Source organism: Camellia sinensis, chromosome 15 (assembly GCF_055761805.1).
Source record: "Camellia sinensis isolate YWXY chromosome 15, ASM5576180v1, whole genome shotgun sequence".
NCBI lineage: Eukaryota > Viridiplantae > Streptophyta > Magnoliopsida > Ericales > Theaceae > Camellia > Camellia sinensis.
The window spans coordinates 119079074-119094644 of NC_138975.1; the positions used below are offsets into that span (position 1 = coordinate 119079074).

Here is a 15571-nt window from a genome sequence, read left to right on the forward strand (position 1 = left end):
GAATGTGAAAAATTACTAATATGCTAGTAGTTTATTCGTGTGATATATGAGCTAAATATGTTTATTTTAATAAAATTTGGTTAAATTATGAGAAATTTATTAAAAAGTCTTATTTTGAAAATTTTTGTACAATTTAGTTCAACGTTTTAAATAGTTGGTTGAAGAGTCTTTATTAAGTGTAGTGTGTGACCAGTAAATTCTTTTTCAAATGTGGATGAGTATTGCTTAGATAGATATACCATTTCTAGTTAATTAGAAAAGTTTTTTTTTTTTTTGGAATGTATGACGCAGGTATGATGTGATAGTACAATGTGGTAGGTATTAATATGACACTTCAAAAAAAATTTAAAAATCCTTAGTGTACTTTTTCTAAATGTGACAATGTGGCAGGTATGAATTTTTCCTCATCCTCATTATACTTTTTCCAAATGTGACAACGTGGTAAGTATGATATGACAGTAAAAAAAAAAAAAACTCCTTAGTAGACTTTTTTTAGATGTGACAACTTGGCGGGTATGTTGTGACACTCTAAAAAAATTAAAAACTCCTTAGTGTACTTTTCTTAAACGTGACATGTGACACTCTAACGTAACAGACCTAATTTGATTGAATTATTGCGTGTCTTCACGCCACGCGCCAAAAAACAATTAATAAGGAATTCACGTCCCATACTATGCATGTTAAAAACAACCAAAATTTAAAAAGTTACTAGTGCACTTTTTGAACAACGTGACACACAAACAGCTCACCACCTTCCCCATACATAACCACGTCACCTGTTTCTCAATTGTACTAACAATGACAAAACAATCAACAAATAATTTAAGGGACCACTTAGTCACTAAAAAAACATTTAAGACCTTATGAATTATAAGTTTACAAAACGGAATTTATTGGTCAATTCCCTTTAAATTATTTATATTTTTGAATATATAAAATATTTAAAATAATCGTTAAATTAGAAAAAAAAAGCAATAATTTAAAATTTAAATAATGATTTTAATTATTTATTTTAATAATTTTAATTATATTATTCCATAAAAGAGTTACTTAAATCAACACATATACTAATTCTAATAAATTATTTATGTGTATTTTAATATTTTTAACTCTATCATGTTATAAAAATGTAACTTACATAAATATACATAATAAATTTCATAAACATAAATATTTTAATATTTAATTTTTCAAAAAAGTGAAAAAAGTATAATAAAATTAATTAGAAAAATACTTTTAATATGTATAATTCTATTAAATTTTGTTTATGGGTAATTCTATCAACACATGTAATAATTTTAAGTAAATTTGTGCATATTTTAATTATTTCTACTCTATCGTTTAGCGATGAGAATTTGCAACACGACGCGATAACATGACTCGAACTGTACATGAAATTAGTGCGTTACGATTGACTATTTCCTGATATGAACACGTATATAATACAACTCGATAACACGAATATTAAACAGGTCAGGTTAGTATCAAATCTGTATAACACGAAATTTGACACGGATAATCCGTATAATGAAAATTACTTACACATTTTAATATTATTTCTACTAAATAGTATTATAACATTTTTTAATCTGTTACGCAATTATATCAAATTTATTAAATATTACATAAAATACGGTTTTAAGTTTAATATAGATTTTTAATTTTTTTGCTTTTAATTGAACTTAATGTATTTTTTGTCTTTTGTTTGAGTTAATATTAAAAATATAATAATAAAATGTAATTTTTGTAAATTAAGAAAATAAAATTAAGTTGAAATCAAATATTTTTTTATAAATAATTTCATAGAGATCAGTTTCATGAAATTTAACTTGCGAAGAAATTTTCAAAATTTTTTCATACATTTGATAATTTTAGTTAATAGTAAATTTTTTTGACATGATACGTTGACATGACACAAATTAGATACGGATCAAAAATGTCAGGGCACAATAACACGAAATAATAAATGGGTCGGGTTAGTACTGAGGTAATTTGACACGAACCCAAGATGACACGACGCGAACACAACCCAACATAATACAATGCCCACCCCTTCATACTATAAAAATATAAATTAAATAAATATATATAATAATTTTAAATTATAACACAAAAAAAGAAACATTCATTTGGTAATTTTAACCTTTCGTGCTGCAAAAATGTAACTTAAATAAATATATATAATAAATTTATATGATATTAAATTATAACTTGATATTAGAAATAATTGCTATAAAATTAAAAGTAATTCTAATAATTTAAGAAATTCAATATAATTAATATTATAAATAATATAGAGATAAAAATAAGAAATAATTTTAATATTTTATTTAAAAAAAGTGAAAAAAAGTAAAATAAAATTAATTGGTAAAGTATTTTAAGTATGTATAAGTTTTGTGTATCAATAGTTTAGATTAATTGGAAATCTTTTAAATATTAAATTTTAAAAAGAATGTTGGTCAAATGACATATATTGATATGTCATTTTAATAAAAGAAAAAAAGAAAAAAAAAAGAGAGATATACCACGTAGGAGAGAGAAAAATTAAAAGCAAACACTACTTTTAACAATATATATGATTTTTATATAAAATAATATAAATAATTAAATTTTTGTATGTAAATTATAAAAATAAAAAAGATTGAAACTTATAATTTAAATTTCATAATTTTATTACAATTTATTTATCAATTTTTAATTTATTAAAAAATTAATATGTAACTTTCAACCCAAAAATATTTTCATTTTTTATTTTAATTTGTTTAATTGACAATTGAGTTTAAAAAAAATTAATAGACGTTTGGCAAGTGTTAAAAAAGTCTAAATGAATAATAAATTATTACGCGTAACCTCTATTTTTTTATTATAAAAAATAAATTTCACCAACCATCACTTTTAATAGAAAAATAACGTTTCTTTTTATTTGATTTAGCAAAAGTCACTTCTTAGCTATTTAAGCCAACTTTTTATTTTAATTTGCTTAATTGACAATTGAAATAAAAAAAAAATTAACAAAATCTACCATGTTTAACAAGTGCTAAAAAGTTATTCATTTTCTTAATATTTTTGTCTTTTGTTAAAAAAATAAATAAATTTATATTAAAAAATATTACTGTTTAAGTCCTTATAGTTTAGAAAGATATAATTTTTTTTATATAAAATTTAAAACCAAAAAAGATGAAAATAAAAATAAAAACTTTTAATAGCGATTTATAATTTGAACATGTGTATTTAAAATAAATCAAATTTAGACCAATAATATTATAACACATGAATATTGATCTGATTCTAATTTTAGTAATATAATTTAAAGAAGAATTTAAATTTGAAATTTTATTTTATAATTTAATAAAGGGTTCATAATTTAAGGAATGAATATTGATCTTATTCCAATTATAGTAACATAATTTAAGTAGGAAAAAGAGAAAAAATAATTGCAACTTTCAATTTTAATGAAATGATAACGTTTTGCAATTATAATAATATATAGATAGATAGATAGATCTTTATATATCGGTCAATATCGGAAAGTAATAGATTGTATGCCTCAATATATGAGTGAATACATATATCGGAAGGCTAAAATCCTATTCCATTCATCGCAAATTATTTGTTTGATAACGAGAATTTAAAAATAATATATTATCATATTCAATTTTTTTTTTCCAATTGAAAAATCTCATTAAGTACTTTTAAAATGTGTAAAATATATATATATATATATATATATATATATATATATATATATATTATCACGCAAAAATATATTATTTTTAGGTTCTCATCTTTCGTGCTAAACAAACAATTTGAGACAGAGATAATATTAGTTTTGCTACATTTCCTATTTGAGGCTTCCAAATTCCACCTGTAATGACATGGCTAGGACTCACATGCCGCAGCTTCTCTCTCTCATCTATAGCCCCCAAATTCTACATCAATGGGGATGGAATTAAGGTGACTAAATTAGGAGATGAATAATTTTTCGAGACAGTATTATGTAACGGCTAATAGTTAAAATCCTCAATCCCTCAATTAAACCGTGTTACTAATTTTAATTCAATTCCTCAATTATAAAAGAAAAATGTGTTTCAATGTCAACCATCTATTTATTTTGTTATGTTTATCTTTTTGAGGACAAACAATGGAAGGAAATGAAAATAGGTAGGAAACTAATATATTTTTTAAATGCCCTTTTCATGGGTAGGTTTTGTTAAAAATGATAAATTACACTAACACTCTTGAAATTTACATAATATAATTTTTTTCCTCATATTTTGAAAATTACACTGCATTCTATCTCAGAGCTTGTCTTTTAATTACTCTGTAGAGTTGGACTAGACCAAATTTATTTATTTTTTGTTAAACCCAATTATAATATGGGTGAGGCTTGAAAACTATACTTTAAACCCATTCTGACCCACTCACAAATTATACTATATAATACATATCACAAATTATACTATATAATACATACATATATATATATATATATATATACTTATGTGTTATGTTTTAAATTGTTTATCTTTATTTTTTTTTTAAATATAAATTATACTAGTCATGTAAAAAAAATTATTTAGAAAATTTAAACTCAGGTTAAAGAGGCTCTCAAATAGATATATATAATTTTTTATTTTATTTTTGAATGAATTTGAGAATATAAGGGTACACACAATTATGGTTGGACTGGGTTTAAAAAATTATTTTATGTGTCATTATTATTTAACTTGAGGCCAAGTAAAAATGCTACTTCCAAACTATACTTTAAATCATTTTCTCACTTAACTCACTTTTGCAATTTTATTTTATTTATGAAATTTAACAATTGAGATAAACTTCAATTCATTTTCTAAGGGCGGCAAAGATTCCAATGAGTGGGAATTTTCCATATTTTTGAAAGATGCCAAAAAATTACACATAAAGACAAAAAATAAACCCGTACGTCGTCGTCTAGTGCCGTTGGTTGCCTCTCTCTTTCATATGATCAAATTAATCAACATCATATGCCACTGAACTGTTAAGATTCTATAAATACATATCGAATTAAGATAAATTATACTTTATTTTTTTTATGTTTTAACATTTTTTTATTTGATTCTTAATTTTTTTTTCTTCTCATTCTAGTCTTTTAGGTTTTATTTTTTTTTTCTAAATTTAACTTCAGTCTAAAATTGAATAAAAAATATCATATTAGCTGTCGCATGTCATAAAAAAAATTATTATATTTAAATTTAAATTTATGTCAGATATGTTAATTAAATATAATAATATATTTTAAGCTAGGTAATTGTCAATGTATCATTTTCTATCTAATTTTTTACAAAAATTAATTGTAAAAATAAATTAGAACAAATTTAAAACTCGAAGGGCCAAGTAGAAAAAAAACTTTAAAAGTCAAAATAAAACAAATAATAAAACATAAAAAGGTAAAATGTAATTTATCCCTAAAAATTATATATATAATATATACACTGAGGACAGATTATAAAAATAAAATCTGATCTATGTAACTAAGTTACATGTATTTTACTCTAGTTTCTTCAACGAATGATATGCATGAACTAACCAATGATATACATGAACCAATTAACTTCAGACACTTCAAACTAAAAATCTGATTCTGTGTTTGATCTGATCTGAATATAAATATTTGTAAATTATTATTAAAACCAATTTTTTTTTTCTTTTTTGTTTTTTCTTTTGTCCAAAGATGATTGAATTTGTTTTGAAAAATTTGCATTTGCCAGTGAGAATAATTCAAAGTACTTGTAATTTTATGAAGTAGTAAATCAGAACAAGTGAGAGTTGTAATTGGATAGAGACTTATTTTCACTTCCATAAAAATATAATTATTTTCATTTAAATACATTTTGTTTCAATTTTTTTCTTTGATACATTTACAGTTCGCAAAAGGGCTGCTTCTTTTTTTTTTTTAATTTTTTTTAATCCAAAGTGGGTGAACGATAGTTTACTAAATGAGTGGGTTTAGTTAGGTTTTGAACAATAAAATTTGGATCATTTCACTATAAAAATGAACTTGAATAGCCAATTTAGTTTGTGTTGGCACTTGAAAGTGGTAAACATAATTATGATAATTTTATCGAACGGAAATGTTGGACAATAATTTATCAATAAAAAAAATGTTACTTTTAAAATTTAATAGTGACAAAATATACAATAAACTCAACAATTATGATATTATTTTACTTTTATTAGATTCAAATTTAAAAGGTTAATAGGTGAGACAGTTATACTTAAACTTGTAAATGTATCGAATTGGAGTTGTTCACAAGCTAAACTCGGCTCATTAAAAAGTTAGTTTGGTTCAATTTATTAAGTAAATAAACAAGTTCAAATTAAAACTCGTTTAATAAACAAACGGACCTTGAGCTTAAATAAACTCAACTTGTAAAACTCAACTCATTTATCTTTATTAAATAAGAGAATAACTATATTATTTATATATTAAATAATATAAAAATATGTAAATAATAGTTAAAAAAATTCATTATTGAATTTCAAACCAAGCTCGAGTTAGATTAATTATCGAGTTGAGCTAGAGTTGGTTTTTTAAGCTTGATAAACAAACGAGCCGAGCTTCTGTCCTACAAAGCTTGGTTCATCTCAGTTCAATTTGTTTGCAGCCCTAACTTATAACAATCCTCTTTGCTCTTGAATTTTTCATGTTATTTCAATTTATATATCCATTTAAAAATTGGATTGCAATCAAATAACAAAATAGTCCATTCGCTATTTTAAAAGTAATTGAGAGGTTGGTTGGAAATTGGACTGAAATTAAGGAATAAATTAGTTCCTTCATCTATACTATTATATATGTAAGCATATGATTTGATATCTAATAATATGGTGACTTCTCCTTCTGTCATGTGACAACTTTTCTCATCCTAAAATAAATAATATTATTTAAAGGCGTTAGCAAGATTTGAATCTCAAACCTTGCGTTTCAAAAAGAACACTTTTACCATTTAGACAACATACATATTATAATATTCATTTCTTTATTACTTGTTTTTATACTTACTTATCTAAATTGCATACGTATTTTGAAATAGTGCCCTTTGAATTAACCCTTTACCCTTAAGCTCTGTTTATTTTGACGTAAAATATTTTTGTCATTTTTCGTTGTTTAGTAACATCAAAAAATAAAAAGAAAAATATATTTTTTTGTGCAAAATCAATTTACAATAAAAATATTTTTTTTGTGTAAAATATTTTAGGACAAAACAAACAGAGCCTTAATTTCTGTCAAAATTCCCAACGAATGTGATCAATTGGAATATTGGATTAAATTGACATAATATGAAAAATTGAGAGTAAAATTAATACAATTAAATTTGTTGGGTCGGGACCAAATTAATACAAGAAACAAATTATAAAATCACAAGTATAATTTGCCGTTTTTCATATTTTTCTTTTCTCGCTTTTGGGATATCAAAGTCGCCACCAATTACCCAACTAATCCCCCAACACCCCCAAATAAAGTTTTAGTAAGTTTATTTTATTTACTACAATAGTAGTAGTTGGGTTAAAAAATGGATAACACTAAAGTAAATTAGGTAAGGCAATTGACCAAAACATAAAAAGAAAAAAGAAAATTAGTGATTAGGTTCTAGAAATATATAGGGATTGTTTGACACGATTTTTAGGAGGGGATTATAACTTATTTCAATTTGAAAATTTATGTAAGTCTATTTGATGTAACTTTTATTTATCGTTTATTAAGTAGAAATAACTTAAATAAGTTGATTATTTGAAAGTTGGGGAATAAAAACTTTTAACTTCTGTTTTTTTGTTATCAACTTTTATCTTAAGAAAAATTCCAGGAAAGCCATAACAAACAAAAAATAAACGTGAAAGCAAAAATTTTACACTGTCCCTTCAATTTCAAGGAAAATTATATATCAGTATTTAAAAAAATAATTCCAGATTAATGATAAATTTTAAAAATATTAATAATTAAAATATAATTTTTTTAATGTATCTGTAATTAGTTTTTTTAAAAATAGACTGAATTATAATTCGTCCTGATTTCAATCCTCTTTTTAAGAGCCCAACATCTACAAGCAACACAAGACAAAGCCAGTCAACATGGGCGGCTGTCATTTTTGGTTAACCACATCTTCCAAACAACCCCTCTCTCTCTCTCTCTCTCTCTCTCTCTCTCTCTGTTCTAACAAATTCCAACCCCTCCCTATTCTTCCCACCACAAAAACAACAGTGTCCAAACAAAAAAAACTTCTACTCTAATTTAACAACCCATCACACACTCATACACATATTTTAATCAATCAAACCTTGACATTAACATACAATTATTTATTTTTATTTTTTTAATTTTAAAATTTTAATTTAACTTATTTTTTTTAAAAATATGTATGAAAGCAATAGAGTAAAATATTGTGGCGTACGTGCATTTATTCTAAGTTTGTTTGGTCTATGATCTCATCTGCAGGCTCTCTGAATTCAACCCACATACATATATAGTACATACATATACCCATATAATTTTGTACTTCAATTTTTTTTTTATTTTTCCCAATTAATTTCACCTCATGAGTTCTCCAATAAGTTTTTGTCTAGCAAACTTGAAATTAGACTAGTAGTAGTAGAAGAACAAGAAGAAGATCAGATTAGTAAGTTTAAGCTGATCATGTCTAACGACAAAGTCGATGCTTGTCGCGTCGCATTAATCTTTTCCTTAATCTTAATCACAGGTACTAATCATGTTCACTTTCTGTCTTTGGGTTGTATCAACTATCATCTTACTTTCTTCTCAGAAACTTTTGATATTTTTCATATATGTATGTGTTTAGTATTTTGATTTTGATTCTTGTGAATTTTTATAGGTGGTTGGATTGTTAAGGCAGATTCATTAGACTCTGACAAACAAGCACTTTTGAGTTTGAAAATCTATCTCGAAAATACAAATCGCGTAAATCAAGGAAGATACTCTCTCTGGAACCAGCAGCAGAATCTTTCACCGTGCGTTTGGCCCGGAATTTCATGTGACGGCATGGGCAGCCGAGTCACTGGAATCAACCTCTCCGGCAACGAAATCACTGGAGAAATATTTGGAAACTTTTCGGCCCTCACTGCCCTCACCTCCCTTGACCTCTCCAACAATACCATCAACGGCGGCTTCCCGGCGGACTTAGGGGGGTGTAATAAACTCAAACTTCTCAACTTATCACACAACATAATCAACGCCGAGCTCAATCTCACTGGACTCAGTGCCTTGGAAGTTCTCGATCTCTCAACTAATCGAATCTTCGGAGCAATTCAATTCAGTTTTCCAGCAATCTGCAACAATTTGATTGTAGCCAATTTGTCGGCAAACAATTTCACCGGAACAATCGAACGAGCCTTCGATCAGTGCCGGAACCTACAGTTTCTCGATCTCAGCACAAATAATTTCACCGGCAACGTGTGGCCGGGGTTCACAAAGCTTCGAAAATTCTCAGTTTCCGAGAACTTGTTTGGGGGAATAGTTTCCCCCACAATTTTCTCAGAAAACTGTAGTCTCCAAGTTTTAGACCTCTCGGAAAATGCTTTTATCGGAGAAGTTCCGAAGCAGATTTCGAATTGCAAAGGTCTGGTGATTCTGAGTCTCTGGGGGAACAATTTCACCGGTCTAATTCCGGCAGAAATCGGATCCATTTCGGGTTTAGAAGGACTTTATTTGGGGAACAACACTTTCTCGAGAAACATTCCAGATTCCTTGCTTGGATTGACAAATTTAACATTTCTTGATTTGAGCAGGAACAATTTTGGTGGCGATATACAACCAATTTTCGGGCTATTCATTCAGCTCAAATTTCTCCTGCTGCATTCGAATTCATACACTGGTGGGATAAATTCGTCGGGAATTTTAAGATTACCGAACATTTCAAGATTAGACCTGAGTTACAACAACTTTTCGGGTCCATTACCGGTTGAGATCTCTCAAATGAAGAGCTTGAAGTTCTTAATGCTCTCTCACAATCAGTTTACCGGTACCATCCCTTCAGAATATGGACATTTGACAGGTCTTCAAGCTCTCGATTTATCATTCAACCTGCTTAGCGGTTCAATTCCACCGAGTTTTGGAAATTTAAGCTCGGTCCTTTGGTTGATGCTCGCGAACAATTTCTTAACCGGTGGAATCCCACCTCAATTGGGGAATTGTAACAGCTTGTTATGGCTAAACCTCGCGAACAATCAACTTTCGGGTTTGTTCCCACCAGAATTAGCAAACATTGGGTTAAATGCAACGTCTACTTTCCAGGAAAATCGACAGAATGATCAAATGCCTGCTGGTTCGGGTGAGTGCTTGGCGATGAAAAGGTGGATACCGGCAAATTACCCTCCATTTAGTTTCGTCTATACGATTCTTACAAGGAAGAATTGTAGAAGCCTTTGGGATCGGTTGCTTAAAGGGTATGGCATATTCCCGGTATGCATTGGTGGGATGCGAACGTTTCAGATATCCGGTTATGTTCAACTCAGCGGTAATCAATTGTCCGGTCAAGTTCCTCCTCAGATAGGTAAAATGCAGAGTTTTAGTATGGTGCATTTGGGGATCAATCAGTTTTATGGTACACTTCCACCCGAGATTGGGAAAGTGCCACTTGTCGTGCTCAACATTTCGCAAAACAATTTTTCGGGTACAATTCCAACAGAAATCGGGGGCATCCAGTGCTTGAGAATCCTCGATTTGTCGTATAACAATTTCTCCGGAGCTTTCCCAATGAGCTTGAACAATTTGACAGAGCTAAGCAAGTTCAACGTCTCTTACAACCCGTTGCTCACCGGTGCAATCCCACCGACTGGACAATTGGCGACATTCGAGAAAGAGTCTTTTCTTGGTGATCCATTGTTACGCCTTCTGTCTTTCATAAACAACGCCACGGTTAATAATCCAAGCCCAGAAGACGGAAAGACGAGAAAGCGTACAAAGTTTGTTCCATTTCTGGTGTTTTCCACTCTAATAATGGCGTTTTTAGCGTGTGGAATCATGACACTCGTAATCTGCCTTGTGGTAAAAAGCCCAATCGATACCGCGCCTGGATATCTCTTGCAGGAAACAAAGGTTCAACATGACTTTGCATCGAGTTCAGGTTCATCTTCGCCATGGTTGTCAGACACGGTCAAGGTCATTCGATTGGACAAAACAGTATTCACACACGCTGACATTTTGAAGGCCGTGGGGAACTTTACCGATGACAGAATTATCGGGAGGGGGGGATTTGGTACCGTGTACAGAGGAATGTTGCCCGATGGAAGAGAAGTCGCGGTGAAGAAGCTACAAAGAGAGGGCACTGAGGGCGAAAAAGAGTTTCGAGCAGAAATGGAGGTTCTTAGTGGAAATGGATTTGGTTGGCCGCACCCAAACCTCGTAACCCTTTACGGGTGGTGCCTTGATGGGTCGGAAAAATTACTAGTTTACGAGTACATGGAAGGTGGGAGCTTGGAGGATCTTGTTTCAGATCGAACAAGGCTCACATGGCGGAGGCGAATTGAGATTGCCGTTGATGTGGCACACGCATTGGTTTTCCTACACCACGAGTGCTATCCCGCTATCGTGCACAGAGATGTCAAAGCAAGCAATGTCTTACTTGACAAGAATGGAAAAGCCCGTGTCACAGATTTCGGTCTAGCTAGGGTTGTCAATGCCGGAGGGAGCCACGTGAGCACAATGGTGGCAGGGACAGTCGGGTATGTCGCGCCCGAATACGGGCAAACGTGGAAGGCCACTACAAAAGGCGATGTTTATAGTTTTGGGGTACTAGCAATGGAGCTAGCCACGGGGAGGCGTGCGGTGGATGGAGGGGAAGAGTGTCTGGTGGAATGGGCGAGAAGGGTTATGGGATATAGGAGACAAGGTCTCGGGCAAGCCACGATACCGGTGGTTCTTTTGGGATCGGGGCTTGCGGAGGGGGCAGAGGAGATGTGTGGGTTGCTAAAAGTTGGGATACGGTGCACCGCCGAGGCACCACAGGCTAGGCCAAACATGAAGGAGGTTCTAGCCATGTTGGTTAAGATTTCGAGCGGTCGGGAACAAATCAACCATGGCTCTCCTCCCCCCTCATTGTATTGAAAGTTTTAAATTAAGATGTTCATAGTTCACATACACACGTAAAATTTACTTCCTTCAATTCTTCTTGTAGAAAAACAAATATTCATCATTCATTTTTTTTTACCGTTTACTCAATTTGAATCATAAAATTTTGGTGTTGAAATTGTGAAACAACTTGTAAAAAATGTTTGGTTTGCATTTGGGAGATTAGTTTTAGAAAAAAATTTCTAAAAAATTGTTTGGTTTGAGTTTTTCTAAAAAAATTTCCAAAGGGTATGTTTGGTTTGAGTTTGGGAGATGAATTTTAGAGATAAAAAGTATGAAAAGTTGTTTGGTTTGATTTTTTTTAAAAGATGTTTTGGAAAATTATTTTGAGAGAGAGTTTTGGAAAAAGTGATTGATTTGATGTGTATGAGAGAGATATTTGTTTGGAAAACTTGTAAACCAAACAAGTTTTGGGAAATTTTTTTGGTTTGATTACTTTTGAAAACTTATTTGTAGAGAATTTTTCCCAAAATTTTTAGGAAATACAAACCAAACAAGGCCTTTCTCTCTCTTACACATCAATCAATTACTTTTTCTCTCCTCTCTCATTCTCAATCACTTTTTCTCTCACACACATCTACTCAAATTCTCCCAAAATATCAAATCATCCCAAACTCCCCAAAAAATAACTCTCCCAAAATATACAACCAAACAAACCAAAAAAATTTCTAAACTCTCTCCCAAAAATTTTTTTCAAAAACAACTCTCCCAAAAACAAACCAAACAAGCTATCTTTTAAAATTTTAATAAGCACATGATAGTCTGTATCACATTTCTCAATTTGACAATTGCTATAATACTCGATAATTTTGTGTGGTATCAAAGATAACTACAATTTAGGCACAAATTTCGCATACTGATTTGGAATCATAAAATTTTAATTTGCAACTATTAAAGCATGTTATGTGTTTCGATTTGTAATTTTCGGAGAAATTTGTGTTGTACTTGTGTTTTAGGTGGTACTTTTGCTGTGATAGTCAATATATGTACATTGTACTGAAGATTGAAAATTCAAAGGGGAACTCTTCTTTCACAACTTTGAACTCTTTTTAAGGAGTCTGAAAAATCAACTACTATCTAATTTCTCAAGGGGAATCACTAATAATCTCCAAATAAATTGTGCGATGTATCTGTTCTCAAGAAAATAATGATTCCCCCCCCCCCCCCACCCTTTTTGGTTCGATTGGGATGGATTGGGAAAAAGAAGAATTTTTTTTTTGGTTATTGCAGTGCCACCAAGCATGTACGGAGGTGTGCCTTACACGTCATCATAAAAACCTTTACGTGTCAGCCAACAAAGGACATTCTTCCGGTCTACGTGTTTAGCTACACCAAATGACTCTAAGAAATCATAGATTAATTATACTCAGCGAGTGCTTCAGTCTAAAGGTTGGAGACGAGGCAGAACCTTCTTTTAAAGTAAGGGTTAGGTACAATTGAAGGCCTCTTTCATCATTTTAAAGAGAACAAGGAAAACAAAAAATGAAAAGAAAAGAAAAGAAAATTAATGAGCTAAACCCAATTTGATAAGGTTTGGTATTGATCCAAACTCAGGCCTGTAGTTGCTTCTAGTTTTGTTTTATTCTTCTAGTTTCCTTTGTGTGGGTATACAATTATAAACTCATTTATGACTCTGATTTTTTGAAGGACCATTTGATCCATTTATGGTGTGTTTGGTTGGAGGATTTGGGGAGGGATTTGGAAAGGGAAAGGGAAAAGGTGTGTGAAACTATGTGAAATTTAGGCATGTTTTATTTATATTTCACCTAGCTTTTCCATTTCCTTTTCCAAATCCCTCCTCAAATCCCTCAACCAAACACAACATTAAGGTCCGTTGACCGTGGAATCGGGCACACACGCCAAAAGGTGATCTAGATTGTGAATTGTGTAGATATATGAGTGGTGATAGAGAGCTCTAAAAGTAGAGCTCTAAATTGAACTCTACTTATGTGGCAATGAGAAAAAACAAATGAAAAAAAAGAAGAAGACGGCCAAAACATCACATCAATGAGTGGATCCCACCCATTAGAGCTCCTTTAGAGCTCTTAATTTAGAGCTCTCAAACATTTTTGGTGGATAAATAGGATTAGTTGGATCAAGTTCCTAAATATGCTACATTTTCAGTTTAAAGGGTGATTTTGTCCATTTGACTTCCACTCCCTATGAAACTGGGGTGCACACCGTGCCCTTGAGTAAAGAAATTTGTGAAAGAAAATGAAACAGAAAACATGCTTTAGATTGCGAGTTGTGTACATAGATAGGATTTGTTTGGGACTTCTTAGATTCAGTTGACTACCTAAAGAAAATTTGTACATTAGTTGCTCTCTTTTTGGATTGAGGGAAATTTTGTCCATTTGAGGCTTGTTTCCCGCGAAGTTGGGCACACACTATGCCCTCGAGTATAGAGAGTTTAGGGATAAAACAGAATGCAAATTGATGCTTGGGATTGTGGGGTTGCGAGCTTAGGAGGTGAAGTATGATAAATAAATATTATCTATACATGTTTTTTTGTTTGCAGATATTAATATGGTTAATAAACACGCTCTCAATGGTTATAGCAATCACTTCTGTTTTAAAACTTTTCAATAGGAAGATGCGTTTGTTGACTAGGCTTTTCAAACACATGTTGTTTGCTTTTCAACTCGACTTCTGCCTTATCTTCTTGTTTTATTGGGCCTAAACTCTGCAAAAACGTGTTTGTTCCTGAAAACATGTTTTCACATGGTTTGAGAAATTTACCTGCCTGCTAGTCTTATTCTGTCAACTGTCATTTGCCATTGCCATGAAACTCTCATTGCTCTCTCTCTCTCTCTGTGATGACCTTTAACCATATATAATGTTAGTCTCGACACATACAGAAGCAGAGTTTTTTTTTTTTGTGTGTGTGTGTGTACTGATTTGCATTTTTTGAATTAATAGAACATGTAGTGCAGTCTTGTCACCACTTTCATATATTTTGGATGTACATTATGTTTTCTTTTCTCCAAATTTTGATCTCTGGCTCTTTTTTAGTCCGTGGTCCATGTTTTTTTTTATTGTTGGTGTGTGTGTGGGGATTTAATATGCAGTGATGATTCGCTTTTTAGATAAAATTAATGAACATGAAATGACATGAATTTCAAACAAGGAATCATCATGATTCATATGCCTCAGATATGAATAATGCTTACGGTTTATGATAGGGATAGGTATGCTATTTTACTATTGTTTTCCATGAAAGTATTATTAGATGTAGTTCTGTTAATTTCTCAGATTGACATTGTTAATAATGTTAATATGTTATACTATGCCTATAAACTATACCTATAATTTAATACTATTGATCTGTAATTGATAGTTGTTGCTAGTTGTTGCTAGCCTAGCAGATAGTTCTTTACACCTTCACACCTTCTTTACACCTTCTTTTCCTTTTGCTTTCATTTGTATATTTCCTTTGTTCATCATTTTGTC

General features: G+C 30.7%; 1 protein-coding gene across 1 annotated transcript; it reads left to right on the forward strand.

The window, feature by feature from the left end:
• Positions 1-8091: 8091 nt before the first annotated feature.
• Positions 8092-12239, forward strand: LOC114269933 (putative LRR receptor-like serine/threonine-protein kinase At1g74360). The gene is made up of 2 exons (XM_028211302.2): positions 8092-8735; positions 8868-12239. Exons 1-2 carry the CDS (start codon positions 8672-8674, stop codon positions 12095-12097), a joined length of 3294 nt encoding a protein of 1097 aa, XP_028067103.1. The 5' UTR covers positions 8092-8671; the 3' UTR covers positions 12098-12239.
• Positions 12240-15571: the final 3332 nt, after the last annotated feature.

Bases quoted from the DNA above. Each gene is read 5' to 3' on its own strand.
- LOC114269933 (XM_028211302.2), top strand. From the start codon at position 8,672: ATGTCTAACGACAAAGTCGATGCTTGTCGCGTCGCATTAATCTTTTCC. The intron at 8,736-8,867 runs GTACTAATCATG...GAATTTTTATAG, and splicing joins TTCCTTAATCTTAATCACAG to GTGGTTGGATTGTTAAGGCA.